Consider the following 26,674-nt stretch of genomic DNA (forward strand, 5'->3'; position numbering starts at 1 on the left):
GAGAAGGAGGAGGAGATGGTGGGAGTGTCGGAGGAAGATGAATTTAATTAAAATGGCGACTGTCCCGAGTTGATGGTTGGAGGGAATTGAAGAGGGACACTCCATACAGCCTGCATAGAGGAAACTAGAATGGCCGTGGTGTCTTGAAGCTAGAGGAGGTGAATTGGCATTGTAGCCGGTGTCATTATAGGTGGAGGGGCTTGTAGTGGGCACAGGGGCATCCAGAAGGTAACTGGTGACAGGATTGTCCCAAAGTGTTCAGTCTGGGTGAAGGCCAAGTACAGTTGCTGTTCCCAGTGTGGTCATGGTGGCAGGGGTAGGGTGGTGGTGGTGGTGGTGGTGGTGGTGGTGGTGGTGGTGTGGAGGGGGTGGGGGGTGCGAGGTGTGTTTTCTGTCCATTGCTGCCAGCTGCATGTGTCAACAAATGGTTGAAAACAACAGGCATGTCTACTATTTTGAAAATGCTATGTTTACAAGCACTTACGTACAAACCTTGTTTTGTGTAAATAAAGCAAGCATAGAAAAAATGCACAAGGAATTGAGTAATGCTGTGTTACTAAGGTAAAAGAATCTTTTACTTCCTTCCTATGTTTAGTCATTGCCTAATAGTAAGTAAATGTTTGAAGAATAAGTATTAAGGACACGAATGGCACTTTGACCTGATGATAAGTGGTTCTTTGTTGAGTGAAGTCTTTGCTTTGGGTGGGCCTCCCATGTGTGTTGAGTGGGAAAGGGTGAGTGATACTCACTGGATTACGGCTCAAGCAGGCACCCTGCTCAGACCACTGTGGTGTGGAAAAATCTGAACCAAGAATCTTGTTGGGAAAGGTGAAACTTTTTTGAGCAATGTTTTTGTCATCACATGTTTAGACATTTTGTTTGTATGTAATGGTGTTCTGGGAAATGTCCACTGAGACTTGGAGGAGTGAATTATCTGATTTGCCTTCTACATAATTACAGGGATGGAATGTCTCATTCCTGTTTCTCAAGTCAAGATACATAGCAGGGCATGGCAGAGCAGCAGAGCTTGCACAGGGCTTGAATTCAGGCTCTCGCTGCAGGGATGTGTCTGTGAGATCACCTCCTGGTGCTTGCTGCCGAGTGCAGAGCCAGGCTCCAGCTCTGCCACTCGCTGGTGTGAGACTGGATGCATTCCTAAACTCCTAGTGCTGGGGTTACTGAGTTCTACCTTGAAGGGTTGATGTGAGCAAGATAGTGCCTAGGGCAGTGCCTGGCAAGTTGCAAGTGTGCAGTAAGTGTTACCTATTACTGCTATTAAAGTAAAACAATAGCTTAGAAGCAACGTTGGAATATTTGTAGACTTTATAAAATTCTATTTGCACAGCCACATGCCAGCCAGTAAGCTTCTTGTCTGCGTGATGTTACTCCCTTTCCTTCTCTTCCTTCTATCCCATTATAGAAGAGCTTGCTTCTCCTTTTCCCCTAATTCCACAAGGGACTCTTCCATCTCTTCTACTACTTGATTCTTGGATTACTGACCAGATTTCAAAGTGCAGCTCTAGTCTCATTCCAGTACTCATTACCCCTCAGTGACTTCCCATCCTTCCATGACTTCCCATCAAGTGCTGGCTTAGCAATCCTTTTTATTTTTTATTTTATTATTTTTTTGTTAATCTTCACCTGAGGATATTTTCCCCATTGATTTTTTAATTAGAATGGAAGGGAGAGGGAGAGACAAAGAGAGAGAAACATCTATGTGAGAGACATATATAGATTGATTGCCTCCATACACGCCCCAACAGGGGCCAGGGATTGAGCCTGTAACCAAGGTATATGCCCTTGACCAGAATCGAACCTATGCTCCTTCAGTCCGAGGGCTGACGCTCTAACCATTGAGCACCTGGCCAGGGCTTAGCTACCCTTTTTAGTTGGGTGCTCGAGATCTTCATGTGGTGCCAGCCAACATGGCAGGCTTCCTCTTCATTGCATATCCTGTGCCCTGCCAACGCTGACTATTGATGGTTGTCAGAACACCACGTGCTGCCTTGCCTTTTGTCTTTTCCCATGCTTCTCTCTCTCTGGTTATCCTTACTTTCACCTGGAAATGATCTATTCATTCTCTGGGACTGCCTCAAATCCCATTAACTGATCACTTACTAAATCTAAATCATTTTCTCCTGTTGATAATAAGTTATTGACATTCCACAGCTACAGACTAGATACCAGCAATACTTGGGACCATAGAGAGTATTTCAAGAGCTCAGAGGATTTTGTGGAGTTGCACATCCTTACCAGTTTGAGGCAGAGAAGGGCCATGTGCTATTATTCTGGTGTTGCTGGTGAGATGTCTGAGACAGAGTATTAGTTGGCCGATGAAAGCCCATAGTTGTCAGAGCCAGAAGTCATGCCTCCGCCATTTGCCATCTGCTTAGTAGAGTGGCTGTGTCTCCTGTACCAGAGTTGGGGAAGAACCACTGTTTCTATTCTTGATGCCCCTGGATGAAGGATCGGGGTGAAGATGTTGCTCCCAGGGTTTGAAGGTGGGAGTGCAGTCTTGGGGAGGGTGCTGTGAGAGGAGGGGGGGCTCAGAAGCTCTGGCTGCCTGTGTGCCTCTTTATTCTGGATCAGCAGGATTTTTGTCATCTTGTGCTGCAGATCACTGGGATGACCTGCGCTTCCTGTGTTCACAACATAGAGTCCAAACTCATGAGGACGAATGGCATCACCCATGCCTCCGTGGCCCTGGCCACCAGCAAAGCCCATGTGAAGTTTGACCCTGAAGTTACCGGTCCGAGGGATATTGTCAGAATTATTGAGGTAAGTCAGTCATTTAAGAAATTATTCCCATCTTTTTAAAAACTAATTTATACCTATTAAGAATGAGAGAGAGAGAATATAGCTAAGAGAAAAAGGTCACCTAAAATTCTTCAACTTTTCCAATGTATATAAAGTGAAGCATTACAAAATAAACTGCAGTTAAGTGAATATCATATATTGTAAGAGGAAAAGCAGTGAATGAATAAGAATGTTGGAGGAAAAAAAGATGTTATTGTTTTAATTTCAGATATTCCCTGAGAAACATCAATATTGCCAAGATACCTGGTACATGGAGTTAAATCACCTAAGTATACTTAAACATATATATTATTTATTTATTTATTTTTTTACAGAGAGGAAGGGAGAGGGATAGAGAGCTAGAAACATCAATCAGCTGCCTCCTGCACACCCCCTACTGGGGATGTGCCCGCAACCAAGGTACATGCCCTTAACCGTAATCGAAGCTGGTTACGGTTCTGCAGGCTGACGCTCTATCCACTGAGCCAAACCAGTTTTGGCACCTAAGTATACTTTTTAGGTATGATTTATGTCTGTTCCAAGTATTTATAGACTAAAGAAATTTTGATATTTGAAAGAAATATATGCATTTGCCATTATGCTTGGCCTGCTTTATAATGGGAGAGTTTGGTAATTTCTCCTTCGGAAAATCAATTAGAATAGTTTTCACACACTCCCTACCTCTTGTTCCACTCAGTTTGTCCACAGACATACCATTTCCTTCTTAAGATCTGTATTATACTGCACCATAAGAGGAAGAGCATTAGTGGTGATCTTAATGGGTTAAGACAGTCAAAACCGAACAAGATTAACTTGTAACAACTAAAGGTGAAAGTAGATGAAGTTTAATGGTAACAACTGCTTAAGAACTTTCTAATGAAAGGAAACATCTTGTAGCAGGTTTAATTTTGTCTATACTTTTCACTGTGTGTGTGCTGCATGCATGTGTTTGAAGAGGGATGTCTGTTGAATGGCTTGGCAGAGCTTTTTGACATGCAAATAATACTGTCACTCTGCACTGCTGGACAGTGCCTCATACTCACAGACAGACAGCACAGCTTCATCATCAGATGAGGAAAGATCCCAAGAGGGGCTAAGTACTTTGTTCACTGATGCCCAGCTAAAGGTTGCAGGACTGTCTTTCAAACACAGCTCTTAACCAGCCTTTCTATTTCTACCACACTACAGGTCTGTGATATGGCATTGATTTGGCTAAGAAGTCAGACTGATATACTAAGTGGTAGGGAGAGTCAAGGTGGTACTCTGAACATGGCTCAGTATCCTTCTCCTGAATAATGCCCTCACTGGCCTCCATGCTGTTCTCTAAGCTTGGCATGGCCCCCCTCATGCCCTTACTGGAGGTAGACTGCCAATGTCTGGCCTCCATTCTTGTGATTCTGGTCCATCTTTTCCTAATATAATTCGGGTGGTATTAGTTGTGTAAGGATTTGTCTTCAGACTATCTTAGATGCTCTTTCTCCCACCATAGCTTTAATTTTTGCATGAAATCCCAGTGCAAGAGTTGTGGAGCCCTTCTTTATTTTGTGTTAGCTGACAGAACATTTCCTGACAGCTTTTTCTGTTTGTATTCCCAAAGGGTATTAGAGACATTAGTGGTCAGATCAAATAAGGCGGAGAGGGCAAAGAAGAGAGGCAGCAAAGGAAATGTTTGGGGTAATCCTTGACATCAGAAGGAGGTGCGGACTCTGGTCTCAGTGGAAGTGACAGCTTGCAGATACTGAAGTAGCCCAGGTCTGCTCCGAGGGAAGAGGCCTGGGTTGAGAGCCTGGAGAAGTGAGCAGTGGCTCCGGGTATTCTGATAATGCCGTGCCTTTGGGCAGAGTATTTAACCTCCCTGACCCTCAGTTTCCTCCTGCAGAGAATGAGAGCAGCTGACCACTCTATTTAGGATTCCTTAACTCAGAGATTCTGAGTTTACAACTCAACACTGATCAGCGTGGGGCACACGCTATTATCTCCAGAGCCTGCTGCCTTTGTTGACAGAAGGAACAGGAATTGCCATCTGAAACCATCTCCTTGGGATGCTGCAGCCTCTAAGCGTAGATAGTGTGGGTCCTCTGACAGGATTCATAAAGTGATTTGGGTGAAGTTGTGGGAGGAAAACACAGTACATTTCTCTAAGGCAATTTTAAATTAGCTTTCTAATATCGAAAGATGTAAAATGCTTTCTACCAATGCACGTTTTAACCAAGTGCCTTTCTCTTTGTTTCCCCCACCCGTCTCTTTTAATAATAAGGAAATCGGCTATCATGCTTCCCTGGCCCAGAGAAACCCCAACGCTCATCACTTGGACCACAAGACGGAAATAAAGCAGTAGGTGGAACAGAAAAGATCAACTGAAGCTCTTGCTTCCCTGATTTCCCACAGTGTTATCCACTGGATTGGTTGCCTTTACTCTTGTTATGTTAAACCTCTAGTGCTGTTCACCAGACCTTTCTGCCATGACAGAAACGTTCTATTTCTGCTCTGCCCGTAATGGTAGCCACTAGCTAAGCTACTGAGTACTCAAAATGCAACTAATCTGACTAGGGAACCAAAGTTTAAATTTCATTTAATTTAACTAATTTTAATTTAACTAACCACCTATAACTGGTGGCTAACAGATGGGACAACACACACACACATTTCAGAGAGGAAGGAAGAAGGGGGAGAGATACAGAAATATCATGAGAGATTCATTGATCAACTGCCTCTTGCTTGCCTCCTACCAGGGATGGAGCCCACAACCTAGGCATGTGCCCTGGCCAGGAATTGAAGTATGACTTCCTGGTTTCTAGGTTGACATTCAGTCACTCAGCCACACCAGCTGGTTAAGGACAGCACTTAAGTTGGAAGGAAGGGAGCATGGATTTTTTATTTACAGTATTTTGATAATCTATTTGAATGGGTTCTAGAACTGTGATCCAAGGACAAGAATCATAGCCAATTGGAAAGGAAATAGCCTGGAAAGCAGAAGATCTGAGTTCATTCATTGTTTCCGATGCTCACATATTCATTCAATAAAAAAGGCCACTGTCATATGCAGGACACTGTGCTAAGTGTAGGGGATGAATAGAATGTCCCTACCGTTGAGGTGCCCATTCCCTAGCTGGGGAAGAGTGGATAAGTGATGATTCAAGTGAGTTCTGGGAAGTCTGGAAGCTAAGAAGCAGAGGACACATGATCTGGGCCTCTGAGGATGAGTGGAAGTTCCCCAGGCTGAGGGGGTGTGGAAGTGAGGGCATTCTAGGGGCACAGAGGCAGGGAACTTCAGGGACTCTTAGGTGGTTTCCTGTGGTTGGTTGGCCTGCAACAGAGGGCCGGCATGAGAGGCATCTGAAAAGCCAGTGAGGGATAATTCTTGGGGTCTTGGATGGCCTCCCGAGGAGATGAGACTTGAATCTCATAGGCATTGTTTTCAATTAAGGCGCATCAGTCCCGACAACCATTTGGTTAGAATTTCATGGATGCTGAAGCTAATGTGAAACCACAGCTGTCACTGATGACCAACCCCCGTTTCAAATTTCAGTGTTCAATAAGACAGCTTCACTGTTCTCCCTAACTATTTTGAGTATTAGTGGCCAGGTGCACAAAATTCAGTGCACGGGGGTGGGAGTAGGGTGTCCCTCAGACCGGCCTGCATCCTCTCCAATCTGGGACTCCTCGAAGGATGTCCTACTGCCAGTTTATAAGAATCGGGCCTAAGTTGGATATCCCTCTCGCAATTTGGGACTGCTGGTACCTAACTGCTCACCTGCCTGTCTGATTGCCCCTAACCACTCTGCCTGCTGCCCCCTCCCCACTGTCCTGATCACCTACAACTGACCCCCATTGACAGCCTGCTTGCCTCCAACTGGCCCCCCTGCTAGTCTGCTCACTCCCAACTGCCCTTCTCTTCCCCTCCACCCCCCCCCCCCCCATCACCCACAACTGCCATCCTATCTTGACCTGATCATCCACAACTGCCCTCCCCTCTTGGCCTCAGCCCCTCCACCATGGCTTTGTCCAGAAGAACATCCAGAAGGTCTCCTGGAAGGTCTCCCAGTCTAATTAGCATATTACCCTTTTACTAGTATGGTACATGGGTAGGGGACAGCTGGTTTGCTCTGAAGGGTGCCCCGGATCAGGGTGGGGGTTCCCTGGGGCATGGGATGGCCTGGGCTAGGGGCCTGTGGTGGTTTGCAGTCCAGCCACGCCCCCATGTTTTCAAGCTGGCCACACCCCCTTCAGGGTGGGGGTCCTCTCTGGGATGCCTGGCCAGCCTTGGTGAGGTGCTGATGGCTGTTTGCAAGCTGGCCACGCCCCCCAGCAGAGACTCTTACTCCATGGGGGTGTGGCCAGCCTGGGTGTGGGGCTGCGAGCTCTTTTCAGGCTGGTCACAGCCCCTTCAGGGTGGGGGGTCCCACTGGAGTGCCTGGCCAGCCTGGGTGGGGGGCTGAGGGCTGTTTTCAGGCTGGCCACGCCCCCCAGTGACCCAGGCTCCTAGCCCCTCCTTTCTCTCCCCCCCCCCCCCACCTCCAGGGTAGGTGGGAAGCTTGGCTTCTCTGTCACCAGGGGCAACCCAAGCCTCCGGCTAGCTCCAGCCCCATGGCCACCGCCCCGCCATCTTTGTTGGGTTAATTTGCATATTTGTTCATGATTGACTGGTGGGCATAGTGGAGAGATGGTAATTTGCATGTTTCTCTTTTATTGGTGTAGTTTTAAAAGTAAATGTCTAAGTAAGTTAATACTAATAAAAGATTACTTTTATATATTTTTTTCTTGGGAGTTTGCATAAGATTGCTTCTGGGCCTCGGTTGCCTCACCTGTAGGTTGGAGGTAACACGTCATCAGCCAAAGGCAGGCATGAGCTGGTTCTAAAGATCTCAGGAATGTCCTTGCAGCAAAGTTTAGACCTCAAATGGCCTGTGTCAGACAGAGAGCTTTTCTTTCATTTTAGCACTTTCATTTTGCCCCACACATGTGACAAAGGCAAAGCTTAAGCTGAGTTCTCAGTTCTCAGAAGAGGCCCAGCCGTGATCCAAGTGGCAGGCGGTACCTGATCTGTCGGTATTGCTCATTGCTTTCCAGGTGGAAGAAATCTTTCCTGTGCAGCCTGGTGTTTGGCGTCCCTGTTATGGGTATAATGATCTATATGTTAATACCCAGCAAAGAACCCCATGGGTCTATGGCCCTGGATCAAAACATCATTCCAGGATTGTCGATTCTAAATCTCATCTTCCTTATCTTGTGTACTTTTGTCCAGGTGCGTATCAGAAAAAGGGTCAAACCTGTGTCTTTCATGCTTGTTCGTGACCAGCACTTTATTGCAGCTTTTCTGAACCACTGCTGCTTTTCCATCTTATGTCCAGCAGTGGGTGTCCTGTGCCACAGAGGACTTAGGAGAATGTTGTTTCTCTGTCAGTTTCACTGTTGGTTGCAGATGATTGACATCTGACTGACAGAGCAACGACCTTGCTGCAAGGATTGGTGAACCAGTTGTCTTCAGTTTGCTTTTCTTTTTTTTTTTCCTTTTACTTTTAAAAAAAATATGCAACGCTTCACGAATTTGCGTGTCATCCTTGCGCAGGGGCCATGCTAATTTTAGTATATGTGCTGCCGAAGCGAGCACTTCAGTTTGCTTTTCATTTAGCTTAATTTACCTTTGTTGTTAGAAGCAGCAGTTAGTTCATGGTGTATCTCAAGCTTCTCTCTAATGTCTTATCTTGAGAGGCAGAAATGTGGTTCTGAGGAAATTATAATTCAAAAGAGACGGGCCTCAGGGAACTTCTAGGGGGCGATATTAAGGAACTGGCCGTCTTTCTATTAGGAAGTGTGGCCTCCATATTTTTTGGGTTATAAAGTAAAACTCCTGACTTAATATCAAAATGTTTCGGACTATCAAGGGGCAGAATTTATGTTATTTTTTCCTGTATTTTCTTTTTAATTCCAAATGTAATGCACATTTATTGTAAACAATGCAAGCCATATTGAAGTAAAAAGGAAAAAGAAGAAGATATATTTTCATTGCTGGCACCCTGCCTCCAGCCCAGTGCCATTCCCCAAGGTCACCTTATTATTATTACTAGTTGGTTGTGTATCTTTTATCCACATAGGTAATATTTACATATGTAATGTGTACATATACATGTTCATGTAAGGCAGGCCCATCATATTAAATGTAGTAATTTATAACTGCCTTTTCCACTTAATCGTGTACATCTTTCACTCTAGTGGCTTATAGATCTAACACATTCTTCAGAGGGACTACATAGTATTGGCCTCAGCATAAATGAAGCGGGATTTATTTTACCATTGTCACCATGGGCATTTAGGTTGTGTACTCTGAGTTTTGAGAGTTTCCCATGCCCTTGACTATCCATTCCTGTGGCCATTAGTCCTCTGAGTTAGGAAATATATTTAAAAAACATTGATTATAGAGGAAAAAATAACCTCAAAATTGTGGGTGAGCCTAGAGTATTTGCCAGCTCAAGGGGCCTCTGGGCCTCCCTTCGCTCCTTGAACACTGTGCCTGCTTGTTTGAGCTAGCCCTTCCTCTGTCTTTCAGTTCCTCGGTGGGTGGTACTTCTACGTTCAGGCCTACAAATCTCTGAGTCACAGAACAACCAACATGGATGTGCTCATCGTGCTGGCCACCAGCATTGCCTATGCCTACTCTCTGGTCATCCTGGTGGTGGCCATTGCGGAGAAGGCCGAGAGGAGCCCGGTGACATTCTTTGACACCCCCCCCATGCTCTTTGTGTTCATCGCCCTGGGCCGGTGGCTGGAACACGTAGCAAAGGTGAGTGCAGCGTTATGTTACCAGAACCCTTCCTTGAGTAATACAAATCTTAATACATCTGAACACCATGTGTAGAATTACTAACTATATACAATTAGAGCAAGAATTAAAAGAAATGTGAAACCTACATATAATTAGGTGCTTTGATCACTAATCTCCAAATTGGTTGCTACTTCTGAAATCCCAGCTAATCTGGTTAATTGTTAAAACCTTTGTTCCGTGCATTGTGTCATGAAAAGAACCCTGGATTTCAGGTCAGAGGTCATACTGTCTCTTAGTACATAGCTGAGTATACTACTTCTTAGTCTAGAAATCCGCATTTCCATGAATGCAGGTTATTAAAAATGGGTCATGCCATTTTAAGTAACTTGCATTGTAGTCAGCATTTTAATGTATCTTATAAATGAATGGGGCCCTGGCCCTGAAAGAAATGGGCTTGAACCTAAAAGAAAACTATCAGTGGGTAGATTGGTTTTATTTTTTCAGTCTGAAATGTAATTAAGTGAACTGTGGCCTTTGTGCATTCAGTGTGGCGGTGACAAGGCTGTGTTGATGCGCGGAGTGTCCGTCCCATCGGCCAAGATAGCCCTGTTGTGTGCTGTGTTAGGGGGCAGACTTGTCCTGCAGGGGTCAGTCTATGATAGTTCTTGTTTTACATTCTGGTTATTTCTTAGAGCAAAACCTCAGAAGCCCTTGCCAAACTCATGTCTCTCCAAGCCACAGAAGCCACCGTGGTGACCCTTGGCGAGGACAACTCAGTCATCAGGTGGGTTATCTTCATCCAGAGTGCTTGGTCAATTTATGTCACCCATCGTGTACATGACACCAGACCTCATGAAGACGGGCATAGACATGCACAATAAGATCCCTCCTTCAATCCAGTCGTGTACACCAGGCATTGAAGTACCAAAAGATAAGCACAAGTTCACAGTGCTGTATGCTGCCAAATGATAAATTAGAGGTACAGACGGTTCGTATCCCTGGAATTTAGAAGAGGAAGGCTTGTCGTGGCCAAGAAAAGCTTCCCAGGGAACATGGAGTGTGAGCTGGGCCTTCCTTGCAAGATTTAGAGGATTCGGACAGTCTGAGAGAGAAGGGTTTCAACTTGCCAAAGAATAAAAAAGGAAGTAGTATTTCCTTTTTCACAAGGTTGGCAGATATTAAAAATGGTTATTTTCATTATTGCTGGAACTTATATAACGTTTATGCCAGACTCCATTCTAACCGCTTTTATTTAATCTAACAAAATTATAAAAATAATAAAACTTTGAGGAAGGGACTAATAGTACTGTTATTTTAAAGACGAGGAAAGAAATTCAGAGGAGCTAAGCAAATGGCTCATGATCACACAGGTAGAAAGGAGTTGAATTGGGGTATAACCCAGGCTGTTGATTGCAGAGTCCATATTCTTTACCCTTACAAATACTGACTCTTAAAGCATATTTATTAATAGGGACATTTTTACAAATTTGTTTCTGTATTTCTCTGGCCAGCCTCATTTTCAAATTCTAGGTAGCAGTTATTTACATGCTTTCTTCACATTCCTGAAATCTCCCCAGATCCACCACTTTCCCATTTAACCTGTGATCTCCCTTGTGACTGCTGACTCCACCAGTTTCCCGCCTGTCTTCCCCTGCTGCACCCTCCCGCCTGCCCCATGGAACATGGGTCTCTCTCCTTGGGCCTCTGATCAGGAGCTTCCCCTGTTGATTTCTTTTTGATCTTCAGTGTCTTCGTCTTTGCAGATTCTTGCCATCCAGTATTACATACACTCCAAACTCTATTGTTTAAACCAACCTCTTCCCTTCTCCCACTGTGCACCTGCCCATTCATCACATTCTGCCCCAGTGCCGGGTGTCTGGCTGTGTCCTCCAAGAGACAAACTTCTGAGGATGATGTGTTCCCCAGCGGGGCTCTCAGTGAGCCTGTGCTGAGTGTGTGAACCATTCAGTGAGACCTGAAGAACTCAAAGTTCTGGGCACAGGCTGCCTTCAGCACTGAGACTGCCTGGCTGCTGGCTTTTAAATACTAAGCAGAATTATGGTGGTGCTGGCTGAGATTTGAGAATTTATGTACCAGGTACATGACGAAGCACTTTGCATAAATTACCCAGTTTAACCCTGATGTGCCCTCTGAGGCAGGTACTCTCATGATTACCCTTTAATTGGGAAGAATCTTAGGTACGTGTCCACAACAGGTGAGTGGCAGGGCTGGGACTGGAGCCCTGCAGACACGGAGCCACCCTCCGGACAGGAGCACCCTGTTGGCACCTGTAGGCTTCCATGTGCACTTGGTTACCTCTACACCAGTAATCTTCTTGGCTGCTTTATTTTTTTCCATTTTTCTTCTTTTTAAATTTATCTTTATTGGTGAAAGCATTATAAATGTCCCCTTACTCATCCCAACTCCCAACTCCCCACTCCCAACCCTCCCCAGGCCTTCCCAAACTATTGCTTTTCTTCTAAATTAATGACAAGAGTTTCTGAGAAGTGAAAATATTCGGGTCAGGAATAAAGCCAAGGGCAACTTCACTTACTGTTTGCCTTTTGCCTGAAAGTGCGTCTGGAAGCGTGGACTACTATGGCGTGGATAGCTCCATTGACTTCAGTGCAGGAGACATGCGTCTTTGCCAGAAGGCAAAGGCTAATTGAAATACCGAAGGACTGTGGTGCTAAACTATCGTAACTCAGTTCTTTTCCGAAGATGGTGATTCATTTTTGTTGGTGGACACATTATGGGCCTGACCACTACCTTCATAATGTGGTGGTACCATTTTTTAAGTTAGGAGCTCGAAGACCATTCTGGCTTTGCCTCAGTGTAAATTAATGCCTGTTTTGTACAGTTCCTCTCTGTGAAATGGGGGAGGGGGTCCTGACAGGGTGTTCTGGGCTACTTGGAGGAGAAGGGCGGAGGGTCACCCCTTGCTCTCCTGCCCTTCTGAGGAGCTTGGGTACCAGCCTCCCCATCCCCAAGTCAGACTCCGCTTTCTGCAGGGCCTCCTGCATCTGGGCCTCTGCTGGTAGGGACAGGTCCGCGTGCCTTCTGAAGCCACTGGAGTTTCCCGCCTCAGCTGGCTCCGATCGGTGAGACCTTGTGCCAGGGCCACCTCTCCTTTCTCTCCATCCCAATTCTTGGGTGATGGAAACATCTGCATAGCTGGCTGACCTGGCAGTCATTTCTTCATTCTCCTCATTTCTTAAATATCAATAAATCTTGGACTTTCAGTGTTGGCCCCATTGTCTGTGGTCTCGGTGTGTTACAGACTGTCAATGGGATACCTTCTATCCCCGTGTCTTCATTCTCAAATCCACCTCAGGTGTCAGTGTTCCCCTGCCTCTTGGGTGGGCATAAAGACCCGGTCAGCCTGCTGTGTCCTTCCCATCAGCTTCCCTCTGTGCTCCCTCCCAGATGCTTCCCTCTTCCCCTTGTGCCTGTTTGTCTCTGTGAATGGCACCATCCCTCAGGCAGAGGCCTAGGTGTCCTGTGACTCCTTCCCCTCCGCACTTACAGGCTCTGTCCTCTCATGTCTAGCTTCACAGCCTCTGGTGGCTTCGCACGCTGCCCCCTCCCACTGCCACCGCACTTGTTCAGGCCACTGACATCTTTCGTCTGAAGCACTGTAACACTCTTGGTCTCTAAAATATTTCCCCACAAATCAGATAGCATTATTTTGTAGCTATTTTGCTATTGTAGTTAAGCATTCCTTAGCACACATGTGAGATTCAGCATCTGCCCTGTGTGCTTCTTGGGCTCAGTCTCTTGTCCTGTCATTCCTCTGAATTGTCCACCCACTGGCAGTTCCCAGGAAGAGGCTCTCTCCTGTCTCCAGGCCTCTGTACACTGCACGTGTCACCGCTGCCTCTGAACACCTTTCTTCCTTTCCCTTCACCTGGCCCCTGTCCTTCAGGTCTTGTTTTAGATGCCGTGTCCTCCAGAAGCCTTTCCTGACCCAAGCCCTGGCTTGTGGTCACTGCTCAGTGCTCTCCAAGCACTTGGTGCTTCAGTCACCCTGGACATACATATGGCAGGTGCTCAGACACTGACTAGTTGAATGAATGAAACCACTGTCAAATGTTAAATAAATTCCACATGCATACTGTTTGACATTGAAAGGCCTGCACAGCCTGGTCCCCAGTCTTCCACACTGAAGTGTTTTGTTTCTTATAACTGGGAAAACAAAGTTATAAATTTTATCTAGGCCAGTGGCTATTCTAAGAGCGTGTGTGTGTGTGTGTGTGTGTGTGTGTGTTTTGTTTTGTTAATACACACCCAAGGATATTTTTTCTATTGATTTTTAGAGAGAGTGGAAAAAAGAGAGGGAGGGGGAGAGGGGAACATCAATTGGTTGCCTAACGTATACGTCCCAATGGGAGCCGGGATCGAATCTGCAGTCCAGGTACGTGACTTTGACTGGGCCCTTCACTGAGAATCTAACCCAAGACCTTTCCATGCTTGGACTGACATTCTAACCACTGAGCAACACCAGCCAGGGCTTTTCTATTTTTTTTTTTTTTTTTTTAACTTGTGTTAGATGAGTAAGCAGACAGGCAAGGTAAACAGACTGCTGGCAAAATCTCTTAAAGTTGGAGAAATACTAGGGTAAAGACTGTTTCAATTCAATATATCTCCCCAACTCAGCATTTTGGAGGCCATTAGTTGCTGAAGGAGAAATGCTACTGGTAATACGCCAGAAGAAGCGACTTTCACCCCCATAGAGGGCTGTTCACTTCATATTAAGCTGTTTAGAGTGAGGAAGATTGGTTAATTCAGATCAAAGTGGAAATTTAAAGTGAGATTAAGCAGAGATTAGCATTACTAATACAAGGGCACCTAATTGGACATGTGTGCCAAGTATCACCATGTAAGCCAAAAGCCTAGTAGGAACTAATGGGAAGAGATTTTCTGAGGTGAGCAGGCGTTCTTTTCCTGACACAGCTGCCTCTGGCCATGTGGAGGCCTCTGGGATGATCAGCTTTTCTCCAGGACATACAGACAGGACGCAGAAAGGCAGAGTGGGAGCCTGGATGTCTCCATCGCTGGAAGGCTGCAAAAGAAAGCAGAGTATTCTCGAGTTGCAGAGATTCTCCCCTTCTCCTTGTTCGCCGCCCTGCCCAGTCACCGGTTTACACATCTGACAGGACTTTAGTCTGCTGCACACTTTCCCTTGTAAGGTCTCCTTTTCAGTACTCCCTTTATTTCATCACTAGAGACCCAATACACAAAATTCATGCATGGGTAGGGCCCCAGGCCTGGCCAGCAATCAGGGCTGATCAGATTCCCCACCTCCCCACTTCCTCACCGCCCTGTTTCCCTGCTTTCTCCTTATCTCGCTCCCTCAGCGCCCTGCTGCTGCAGGTTCCTACTTTGTTCCGAGACACCCCTGGTGGTCAGTGCATGTCACAGCAAGTGATTGAACTGGTCTCCAGATTGAACTCTTGAGGGGACATTTTGCATATCAGCTTTTATATATAGAGATGGCCATTAAATGATATATATGTATATAAATGGCTCAACTTTTTCCTGTTCACTACCACAGCCTAGCACAATGCTTGTTACACAGAGTCTGGTCAGTAGTGCTGGACACTTACTATATGTCAGGCACTGGGACTCCCATCATCTCAGTTAATCTTGGGAACAAAATTGCTATGGTGGAAGGACGACTCTGGCTTTGAACCAGGGTTTGGCCTGGTTTGCGCTGCTGCTCCGTGGTGAGGACTCTGAGCTCCCGAGGTCAGGGCCATGTCTGCCTTGCTCCTGTGTCTCCAGCACCTGGTGCACACAGTGCACACGTGCACTTAGTCTGAGGGTAGGCTTTGTGTGCTCGGGCAGCCTGCACCACGTGACACCGCGGGAGCAGTGTGCCCTCAGTCTCGCAGGAAGGTGGCGGCGTGGTGGGTACATCTGGACCTTCAGGTTCAGGCAACATGGAGTCCTTGCTACAGAGGACACTCATGTTTTAAAAACACGTTTTAAAAAAGAAAATAGTGATGTAGAACAAAAGGAAAGTATAACATAACCTCAGAGTTCTGCTTGTTGTAGGCTTGATTTTCTGATTTTTCACCTTTTTTCATGAGCCGGTAAGTACTGTGTATTTGCCACACAATGCTTTTAGAGAGGTGCTGCCAAAGCTGGCCGTGGTTCCCTGCACGGCCCCTCTCACTTCCGCACTCCTCCTGCCGAGCCTCCTCCCTGTCTGTCTCCCCCCATCCCCTCATCACACAATTTACACTTTATGTGCAGTTCATGGTTTCCTATCTTAATTCACTCCCTCTTCTCGTTATTTTATCCCCTTTCACAGCAAAACTTCTTTTAAAAGTTGTCTTTAGCTGCTATCTTTGTTTCCCTTCTCCACATTCTCTCTTCAGCCCATTTCAGTTGAGCTTCTGCTTCCACCAATTTCTGCCGTTGCTTTTGCCAAAGACATCAAGTAATTTCCATGTACCCAAATTCAACCTTAATCCACATTTCAATCTCTTACCAGCACTTTTAGCCTTTCATGCCTCTTACGTTTTTTCTTTTTTATTAATTAATATAATTTATTTTCACTGAAGTACAAAAATTCTAGTATAGAACATGATGAATTTTATGTTTTTGCATCTGTGTACCTACATCTGCTCATCTTACTGATACAGGCCCTACACACATCCTGGGTATTTCTTCACTCCTTCTCTAGCCTGTACCATTGACATCTTCTGCTTGGTTGATGGCAACAACTTAACTCTTATCTCAGCTTCTATTATTATCCCTACAGCCCATTCTCCTGCAGCAGCCAAAGAGACGAAAATGTGAGTCAGATTATGTCACTTCCCTACTGAAAACCCTACATTCAAGCATACACACATCTCTGCTCTGCAAGGTCCAATGTGATCTGCATTCTGCCTGCCCCACTCTCTCCCCTCCAGCAATGCTTGCCAGCTTCCCATTTCTCTAAGGTAGGGGTGTCGAACTCAATCAGAGAAGGGGCCAAAATCTAAAATCCAGCCTAAATCGCGGGCCGAATGGTTTACTGAACAGTCATAAACTGTCATTGTGATGGAAACGCAGCGGAGTGCAGTGATGACAGCGCGGTGCGGGCCACATTGCAAGGCCTGGCAGGACAGATTTGGCCCTCGGGCCTTGTGTTTGACACATGTGCCTAAGGCATCCTTTGTCTGCCTCAGGGCCTTTGCGTCAGCTGTTTTTTCTCCCTTGAATGTTCTGTCATAGGTATTTTGGCTTCTATTTTCATCTAGATCTCAACTCAGATGTCATTGTCCAAGTGAAGCCTTCTCATTTTTTTCCTCTCCCCATGACTACAGAAGCCCTTCAGTCACATTTTCATCACAGCATCTATTTAATACCTGGAACTAATTTGTTTACTGTCTGTTTTCTCCATGAAATTTGTCTTCATAAGGGTAGGGACTTTGCTATCCCAGTCACAGCTATATTCCCAGTGCCTCCTACAGTGCCTGGCACTTAGTAGTGGCACAAGAAATACTGAATCTGTAACTGACACATACACTGAAGACTGCTGCAAGTGTAAAGCAAGTAGAGTATAACCAGTCCAACAGTTGTCGAACTCAGCCTGAGTGACAGACCAAGAGGGTGAGCTGCAGTGAGTGGCCATGTGTGTAACCTGAGTGGCATTTATTGCAGAGAGGAGCAAGTACCCATGGAGCTGGTGCAGCGGGGTGATGTCATCAAGGTTGTTCCCGGGGGAAAGTTCCCAGTGGATGGGAAAGTCTTAGAAGGCAATACCATGGCCGACGAGTCCCTCATCACAGGTTAGGTGGCTTGTTTGCATTCCCTTCGGGTGGGCATCAGTGCACCGGCAGGTCCCAGGAACGCCGAATGGGGTTTTAGTGCGTGAAAGCTGGTCTCCTCTCCGCCTCTAGGAGAAGCCATGCCAGTCACTAAGAAACCCGGAAGCACGGTGATTGCTGGGTCTATAAATGCACACGGCTCTGTGCTCGTTAAAGCTACCCACGTGGGCAATGACACCACTTTGGCTCAGATTGTGAAATTGGTGGAAGAGGCTCAGATGTCAAAGGTAATGAAAAAATGTAAAGAACAATATCACTCCTGCTTTCTCATTTTAGAAATCATCCCAAGAGTTCCAAAGCTTCAGGCAGATATTATTGAGTCACGGGTTAATGAAGTGGTGAAGACCTGGAGCAGGGGATGGGGTGGGCTAGAAGAGGTCAGTGGGGGTGGGGGGAAGGGGGAGCATACTTTCAACAATAAAAAAAAATTTTTTTTTAAGTTAATGAGGGAGGTGAAAATCACAGTCCTTGTCCATTTTTGTGGTATTTGATTGCTTTGCAGATTGTAATTTCCTGTGGTCTTGGTGTTTTGTTTTTATAGGCACCCATTCAACAACTGGCTGACAAGTTTAGTGGATATTTTGTCCCATTTATCATCATCATTTCAATTTTGACTTTGGTGGTATGGATTATAATCGGTTTTATCGATTTTGGTGTTGTTCAGAAGTACTTTCCTGTAAGTTGAATGCTGTGGGCTTTATGGTTGTTGTTTTAAATAGTCTATTGCCATTAACCCTATTCTTTCATGTCGTAGATTCAGTGGGCTTTGGTTACTCATTACATTTTATTTGCTTGCTTTACTTACTGGCAGCAAAATCTTAGCCGTGGTAGGAAATCAGTCACTTCTGCAGGTTTTTATTAAAAACTAGAGGCCTGGTGTGCAAAATTCTTGCACTTGATGGGGCCTATCAGCCAGGCCTGCACCTTCTTTCAGTCTGGGAGCCAGCGGGGAGTGGGCCTAAACCATCAATCGGACATCCTTAGTGCTGCTGTGGAGGCAGAGAGGCTCCTGCCACCGCTACTGCACTTGCCAGCCTTGAGCCTGGCTTCTGGCTGAGTGGCACTCCCCCTGTGAGAGTGCACTGACCACCAGGAGGAAGCTCCTGCATTGAGTGTCTGCCCCCTGGTGGTCAGTGTGCATCATAGTGACCAGTCATTCTGCAGGTCAGTCAATTTGCATATTAGCCTTTTATTATATAGGATGGCCTTTGCTTCCTAGTTAATTTCACAAACATTCCTTGGCTCTCAGTTGCAATGCTTCAAGCAGTATTGTCCATTTGGAGAATTATGGACCACACACCATAGCAGATAGGTCACTTCAGATTTTGATGGCATGCATGATAATATTTAACAAATTTTAAGAAAAATGTATTTTTGCTGTCTATGTCCATAAATACCATCTTTAACCTCACAGCTTCCCAAGCAATGCTAGTGAGTTTTTAGTAAATATTTATTAAACATGAGGCAATGGTATATACATATATTTTTTTGTTGAAGAAGTGGATGAAGGATATTATCTTTTTTAAAAAACAACAAACATACCTTTATTGATTTCAGAGAGGGAGAGATGGGGAGAGGGAGATAGAAACATCAATGATGAGAAAGAATCACTGATTAGCTGCCTCCTGCACACCCCATACTGGAGATTGAGCCCACAACCTGGGCATGTGCCCTGACCAGTAATCGAACCGTGACCTCCTGGTTCCTAGGTCGACATTCAACCACTGAGCCATGCCGGCTGGGCAAAGGATATTATCTTATGAATTGTAGTTTATCAAACTTTTAAAAAGGTAGAAAATAAAAAAACAAAACAAAAAACTTAATGCTACAAAAATTAGAACTTAGTGATTTCTAATTGAGACTGATCTTATTGCCCCAGGGACATCTGGCCATGTCTGGAGACATTTTTGGTTTCTCATGACTGAGGACGGGATGCTCTGGCATCTAGTGGGTAGAGACCAGGGATACTGCTTACATCCTACCACGCACAGGACAGCCCCCAAATAATTATCTGGCTTAAATGTCAATAGTGCTGAGGTTGAGATACCTTGACATACATAAAAAGCTAATGACTCACTTAGAGTAGTATTTGATAACTGCCCAATGAGTAGAATAATGTTTGACCTTATTTTTCAAAAATATCTCCTACTTAGCCCAGTGTAATCTGTATTTTTACCTTAGATAGAATAAGGAATTGCAACTATGGAATGGATAATACTTTAAAAAATTGTTTTCACTTCTAATTAAAGGTATAGCATATTGTTGGAGTGTGTGTGATTCACTAAGATGTCATTTCCTCTCTCAAATTTCCTATCTTAAAATGAAAAATATCCAAGTTTTACATTTTCGGACATCTAAGGAGACTTCAGTGCTTTTAAGTAACTTATGACTATATTTCAGAATTTGCCCCTGGCTGCTGAGGCACCTCACTGCCTAAAATGTCTGCTTTTGTGGGAGAGCGGCTCATTGGCATGTGGCTGTGGGGAAATTAAGTCCTAAACGAGTTGGAATATGTGACTTTCTGCTGTTCCCTGCCTTTCCTCTTACTTTGGCTTTTTTTGTTTTATCTGCAATATCAGGGAGGATGCTGGCAAATGAGGTACTGCTTGTTCCTTTAAGATACTGTTATCACTGTGCTGCATAAAAATCACTGCAGGGACAGGGTTCATTTCAGCTTCTAGAAGTCTATCCAATCCCATCATAATGCCAGGTGTTATTTTGATAAGAATTGTTGTGTGTGTGTTTTTTAAAAAACACACAAATCATCTTACTTCTTAGGAATGCATTATGTCTTAAACAACAGGCCCTCTACCCAATTCCAACTATTTCTATAAAAATTAAGTGACCCTTTAATAATATATCTTATTTTAGAATCTTGCCTTTCAAGAAAAGAAGTATGTAGATAGAAGCTAATGAGATTGTGGTCTGTATTCTTGATTTAGAAAACATACCTTTTATTGTAATTAAGTGAATATAGTATCTCCTGATGGTACTCCAGAGACACCAGCCACTTAAAAAAATAAATGAAGTTAAATCCAGATGTCACAATGCAAATAATACCAGTATGTGCCACCTTACCTGGAAAAGAGACCCATACTTTGTTTTGGATTTACATAGGAAACAACAGTGATTAGGATTCTGTGTGATTTCTCATTTCACTCTCCACTTACCTCTCTTCCCTCTTTTCAGAACCCCAACAAGCACATTGCCCAGTCAGAGGTGGTCATCCGGTTTGCATTCCAGACGTCCATCACAGTGCTGTGCATTGCCTGTCCCTGCTCCCTGGGCTTGGCCACCCCCACGGCAGTCATGGTGGGCACCGGCGTGGCTGCTCGGAACGGCATCCTCATCAAGGGGGGCAAGCCTCTGGAGATGGCCCACAAGGTTGGCCCAGCACTTCAGTGCTCCTGACCGTCTTTGGGGTCTTGACTGGAATGACTTTATAGTTGTTTACTATATGATTTTTTTTTAAACTATGAGGTCTAGTGAAAATATTATCTGCTTAAATTTCATATTAAGAGATAAGCCTGAAAGAGGCCTGAGGATAGCACTGTTCATTAAGTAAAACAACAGGAAGCCAGGACTGATGGAATGATAGCAGCAGTTAACAGTTATAGAATTAAACACTTTATAAATATTAGTTGATTTAATCTGATCAACAGCTTTGCTATTACTCCCATTTTATTTTATTTTGTATTTTTTAAAATGTATTTTATTGATTTTTTTACAGAGAGGAAGGGGGAGGGATAGAGAGTTAGAAACATCAATGAGAGAGAAACACCGATCAGCTGCCTCCTGCACATTCCCCCCTGGGGATGTGCCTGAAACCAAGGTACATGCCCTTGACCGGAATTGAACCTGGGGCCCTTCAGTCCACAGGCTGATGCTCTATCCACTGAGCCAAACCAATGAGAGCTATTATTTCCATTTTACAGATGAGGGAGCTATATCAGGAGGAGGCCCGGTGACTTGCCGGAAGGCCTGCAGCTAATAAGTGGCAGAGCCAGGTTTCACACCTGGAGAAAAGTACCAACTCTGCATCTGTGTGATTAGCGGAGGGGTCCTGTGACCTTAGGGAGTGGAATAATGGGCAAGAGTGCATAAGAATCGTCCTATGGCCAAACATACCAATCCTTAACCTTTCATTAATGTATGTAGTCAGTATTTGTTGAGCATATTCTATGTATGGGTCTTATGGTTGGCCCTAGTCATGGTCTTTGGCTATCATGGATGGCGAATGACAAGTATGGAGGAAGTAAAGAGCAAATGCTATGAGATGGATGCAATGCCGTGAGATCAGCCCAGCAGGGGGCCTAGCCTAGACTGGTGTGTGTTGGACTGGCCATGAGGGGTGGTGTATTTGAGACCTCACAACAGTTGAGTGAGAGTGAGCCAGGAAACGGAGGTTGGGAAGCATGTTCTGGCAGTGGGAAAGCACATGGGAAGCACTAGGGGATAAGGGGCTGGGTAGGGGGTGCTCTATCATAGACTCTGTAAGACCAAAGACTGTGAACTGTTCCCATCATTGTGTCCCCAGTGTCTTGCCCAGTGCCTGGCACATTGAAAACACTCATTAGTTATTTGCTGAATAATAAATGAGGAACTGAAAGAAAATCATTGAGAGAAAGAGAAATCGATAGATCAGGCTGTTAAGGGAAAAGGTGAGGGAGAGGGGGACCTTGAAGGGTCTTGGAGGTTTTTTAACAGGTTTGGAAATGAACACAAAGAACTACAGGGAGCTGTGGAGGGGTTTGAAGTGCCTAGGTGATGTGACTGGGTTACTTGTTGAGAAGATCTGGTTACAAGGTGAAGGATGGACTAAAAGGAGGCAAGAATTATTGGAGGAAGACCAGTTGTTAGTGTTCAAGTGGCCAGCACTCAGTAGCAGAAACAAAAAGCTGAATCTATTATTTGCTAATAAAGGGAGAACCATGTTTATGGGACACGGTCTGAACAGGCCTAATATGGCGCTTGGGGAAGTCTGAGTCCAGGGATTGGTGGACTTGGCCATAGGAAAGCAGGTACCAGTGTGGCTGTTACTGACTGGCTGAGCCCACCCTCTGGGACTGGTGTAAAGCTGCCTTTGGCTAAGTGGGACAGATCTAAAAACTGGCTCTGATGGTTACCTGTTATTATGGCCAAGAATACTCCCTTCCTTGAACTTGGAGTGCAAGAGCTTTAATGTTAGTAGGCTTTTGCACTTACATAGGCCAGAGAAAACCATGATTGACTCAGCAGAATGCAGTAGATAGCTGACTCCCAGATCCCTGGCTCCCGATTCTGCACGAGAAATCTGCCAGTGTTACTGTCCGGGAGACTGTGTGCCATCTCTCACTACATCGAGTGAGAGTTTCTGGCTCAACCTGGTTAAGATTAAAACATAATGAGAATTCGGGGGGCATAGAGGGAAACAGAGGTTTTGCGGGGGAGTGGTTGAACCTCGTGATTGATTGCAGACGGTTATGTCATGGAGGATGAAGGACTGTTGTTACCTTCCTGAGGGAATGTGAGTTAAGTTCTGCCTCAAGATTGCGTGGATTTTAAAGTCCCTTCCATCTGTATTTGTGCTAACAGAGATGTGATTGTTTTGACAGATAAAGACTGTGATGTTTGACAAAACTGGCACCATTACCTATGGGGTCCCCAAAGTCATGCGGGTCCTCTTGCTTGTGGATGTGGCCACGCTGCCCCTCAGGAAAGTTCTTGCTGTGGTGGGGACTGCAGAGGCCAGCAGTGAGCACCCCTTGGGTATGGCTGTCACCAAATACTGTAAAGAGGTACGAAGACCTGGGCCTTGCTCCTCCTCCCGCTCCTCCCACAGCCTCTTCTCTCACCTGTGAGGCTGGAGCCTCCAAGCTCCTTCCTCCTAACAGGCTTTTCCCCTCAGCTGCCATGGCACCTCAGTCAGCTGCCTTCAAGGAGGGCTTGGCTTGTGTGATCTGGAAAACCACTTAGCAGGCCAGTGGAGAGGTGGCTCGCAGTAGCTGGTCCCTTGTCACATTTCCAGATTATTGCAAAAGCAGCTCAGTGTTAACAGTCATCTGTTGATCATCTACTGAGCACCCGAGCTCAGGACAACTATTAAGATGGGAACTCTGCCTCTCGTAGCTGCTTGCTGGTTGGATGAGGAAGACAGATGGTGTATAAATTCAGTTCTTAGTGCAAAGGGAAACAAAAGTGAATGGGGTCTTGGGGTGAGGGGGTAGAAATCCATGCAGTTGGGAACATCTGAAATGGAGAGGAGCCAGAAGTGAGCGGGACACCCTGGGGGGTTTTTGGCACAGTTACTGGGGAAGCGTTCATCCTTTGATCTCTTCAGACCGAAGGTCCTATTTAATTTTCTCTATTTTCAATATGAATATAGAAGCAGCAAAATGTGCCAAAATACTGCTCAGATAAAATGTAAACGGTGTGGGCAAATATAATTATCAGTAAGTGTAGAGGGTTACACAGATGCCTTGAAAAAGTTGACAACTCTTCCTGGACAGAGAACCTTCCAGAAATCTCATTTCGTGTTTCTGTCTTTCATGTAGGGTCAGGAAGGCAAATGGCCTCTCACCTCTCACCTTTCTGATGTTTCAGGAAGAATTCTGCTCACCTCAGCCATGCTTCCTTTGCTGTTTTGTTAACCCAAATAAGCATAGTGCCCCACTTCTTTCTCCTGCCACGTCATCCTCCTCCCCTGGGTCTGTAAATGGGCAGTTCTCTCTTAATAGCCTCAAAATAGCTTTGTTACTATTTGCCTATTCCATTATCTTAATGAAATTACTTGTGACATAAAAATAATGTATTTCCTCTCTTTGGCACCTTTACAACTCCCCATCCTTAATGTGGGATGTTTGATGTGAATAGCCTTTCTCCTAGTCTGCAATATGCCCAATATCATGAGGCATCCACCTAAGGAGAGAAGTTAGGCTATTTAATTTTGTTCAATTTAATAATTATGTCTGTGTCAGAGAAAAGGAATTACTGAGTTAATAGTTTATCTATTTACCTTTTCCTGCAATTCTACTTCCTTTCCCTCTTAATTCCTGGTTGGGGCTGTTCTCTCTCCTACCCTCACCTCCATCTCTGCCCTGCTCTCTCTCTCTTCCCTCTGTTTCCTGGTTATTCTTCCTGCTCCTTTCCTTCACAGGAACTTGGAACTGAGGCCTTGGGATACTGCATGGACTTCCAGGCCGTTCCAGGCTGTGGAATTGGCTGTAAAGTCAGCAGCGTGGAAGGCATCCTGGCCCACAGCGAGCACCTGAGCAAACGGGCCACTCCCCCGAACGGGGTTGGCAGTGTCCCCACAGAAACAGGTATCCCTGGCCTTTGTTTCTGGTGCTCGGCCTGTCAGGGGTTGGGTCGGACTGGGTCGGGTGGCAGCGTGCCAAACACGGAGAGCACCACGCCACCCTGTCCTCCTGCTGCGGAGAAAGATGGCTCGTGGCCTGTACACCGCCACCTCCCTCCCCGGGAAAGCCTCAAGTTCCTCTTGCATTTGATTCCTCTGAATCTGGATGCCAATGGAAGACAAAGGTAGACTATTACGCAAATCTATAGGGTATTGCTCATAATTTTGAATCTCCACTTTCTTATCCCAAATTAGCTTGGCTTCTTGTGAGCTCCAAAGTGGACCGCTGGGAATTCTGCTTTGTTCTTCCAAAACAGGAAACCTCCCGCTTAGTAGAACTCTGATGGGAAGTTTTGTGTTTCCAGAGCTGGCAGCAGTCAGGGAAAGGTCTGCCCATGCCAAGAAGGGACAGTGTTTGGAGGGAGAGCTGCTTTTGAATAATGGCCTCTCTTAGTCTAAGGATAGCTTAGTAGCCATCAGCGTAAGAGGGTGAAAACATACCAACCGCCCCTCCCCCCCCCTCAAAAAAAAAAGTGTCTAATGCTTTCTCTTAAGTATGTTGGTAATTAAGTCTTGATTTAGATTTCACTGTTGGAAGCCATCTTCCACCTTCTAGCAACTTAAAGCCCTACGATGACCTTTTTTTAGTGTCCAGGGGGGTTCGTGCAGTGACGCCTAAGTCACTGGCGCACCTGGAAGGTGACAGGAGAAAGACTCCCTGGCCTTTTCGGAGGCAGGGCTTTAAAACATTCCATAGGAGTGGACAGGTTGCTTGCTGTTCACTTTGGGTCATCTTTACCAAGCATGATGTCGCTAGGCACCACTTGGATTTGATGCTGGAGGAATAACTCTGAAAAAGCAGCAGCATCATGTTTGATAGGCTTGTGACATTTTCACCCATAGAAACTGGACTTTTTAGCGCCCCATTTTAATTCATACCCACATGTTCTACACATTAATTATACTTTCCCCCTGGTCCTTTAAGGATGGTGTTCTGAGAGGCACTTACTAGGTGATAATTTCTCAGAATGGTCAAATGGACATTTTGCCTTTAAAAGGGTTCCCTAGTGTTTAGTAATTTCTCATAATGTAATTACACTGTTTGGGAATAACCACACACTCTTTTGAACAGATGCAGCTCCCCAGACTTACTCTGTGCTAATTGGAAACCGAGAATGGATGAGGCGCAACGGCTTAGCCATTTCCAGCGAAGTCAGCGACGCGATGACGGACCACGAGATGAAGGGCCACACGGCCGTCTTGGTGGCTGTTGACGGTATCACTCCGCTCCGCCTTCCCCTGGCTTTGGGTGATGCAGGCAAAAAGAGATCCTGCCTATTTAAAAAGAAACAAATCTCCCTTTACAATTTTACTTTCATCTTGTAAAAGATTGCGCTGACGTCTTTTCACGGCACCCCCAGTCCCGAGGCTCTTTCCCTCGCTCTCCCTCTGTGCAGAGCCAGCTCTGCCCTGGCTCCTGCCTCCTTGCGCTTGGAATCCTGTCTTCACCATCATAGTTTGCTGCAGTCCTAGCTGGCAGCTTGGAGGCCTCCTCCTCACACTGCAGACAAAGCAGTTCACTTTCCAGGAGGTTTAACCCTAGCATGCGCTGAAAGATGAGGTCCCTGCAGCTTGCCTCTGCTTCTCAAGATGGAGTGTACCCGAGGACCCAGTTATATCCTGGGCTTTACATCTCAGATAGATTAGAATCTTACTGCTAACAGAAGTAAAACTATATGAAAATAAGAACTAATTTACGTCCTCCTTCCTATTCTCTTTTATGTTTTCCTCCTCCCAACACGAGGCCGCCTCCTAAGTCCTTGTAAATCCACAGTCCGCTCCACTCCGCAGAGCAGAATTGGCTCACCTGCAGGAGTCATGCCCCTTATCCATCACTCACCCTCACTCTGCCCTGCCACACTTCAGGCCTCGAAAGCCTTCCTTGCCTCAGCATCTAAA

General features: G+C 45.5%; 1 protein-coding gene and 1 pseudogene across 3 annotated transcripts in view; one reads left to right on the forward strand and one right to left on the reverse strand.

Moving 5' to 3' along the window:
• Positions 1-26,674, forward strand: part of ATP7B (ATPase copper transporting beta) — a 95,551-nt gene that overhangs the window by 60,160 nt on the left and 8,717 nt on the right. For all 3 annotated transcript variants that reach the window (XM_036456598.2, XM_036456596.2, XM_036456595.2), the window contains 12 exons: positions 2,617-2,778; positions 5,054-5,130; positions 7,867-8,041; positions 9,344-9,577; positions 10,252-10,343; positions 17,213-17,340; positions 17,452-17,606; positions 17,921-18,055; positions 20,569-20,763; positions 22,974-23,156; positions 24,515-24,680; positions 25,848-25,991. In XM_036456598.2, coding sequence (XP_036312491.1) covers positions 2,617-2,778; positions 5,054-5,130; positions 7,867-8,041; positions 9,344-9,577; positions 10,252-10,343; positions 17,213-17,340; positions 17,452-17,606; positions 17,921-18,055; positions 20,569-20,763; positions 22,974-23,156; positions 24,515-24,680; positions 25,848-25,991 — 1,846 coding nt within the window. The remainder of the gene's footprint in view (positions 1-2,616; positions 2,779-5,053; positions 5,131-7,866; positions 8,042-9,343; positions 9,578-10,251; positions 10,344-17,212; positions 17,341-17,451; positions 17,607-17,920; positions 18,056-20,568; positions 20,764-22,973; positions 23,157-24,514; positions 24,681-25,847; positions 25,992-26,674) is intronic.
• LOC118730996 lies at positions 8,321-8,407 on the reverse strand (annotated as a pseudogene).

The sequence above is a fragment of the Pipistrellus kuhlii genome, unplaced genomic scaffold (assembly GCF_014108245.1).
Source record: "Pipistrellus kuhlii isolate mPipKuh1 unplaced genomic scaffold, mPipKuh1.p scaffold_m20_p_3, whole genome shotgun sequence".
NCBI classification, from domain to species: domain Eukaryota; kingdom Metazoa; phylum Chordata; class Mammalia; order Chiroptera; family Vespertilionidae; genus Pipistrellus; species Pipistrellus kuhlii.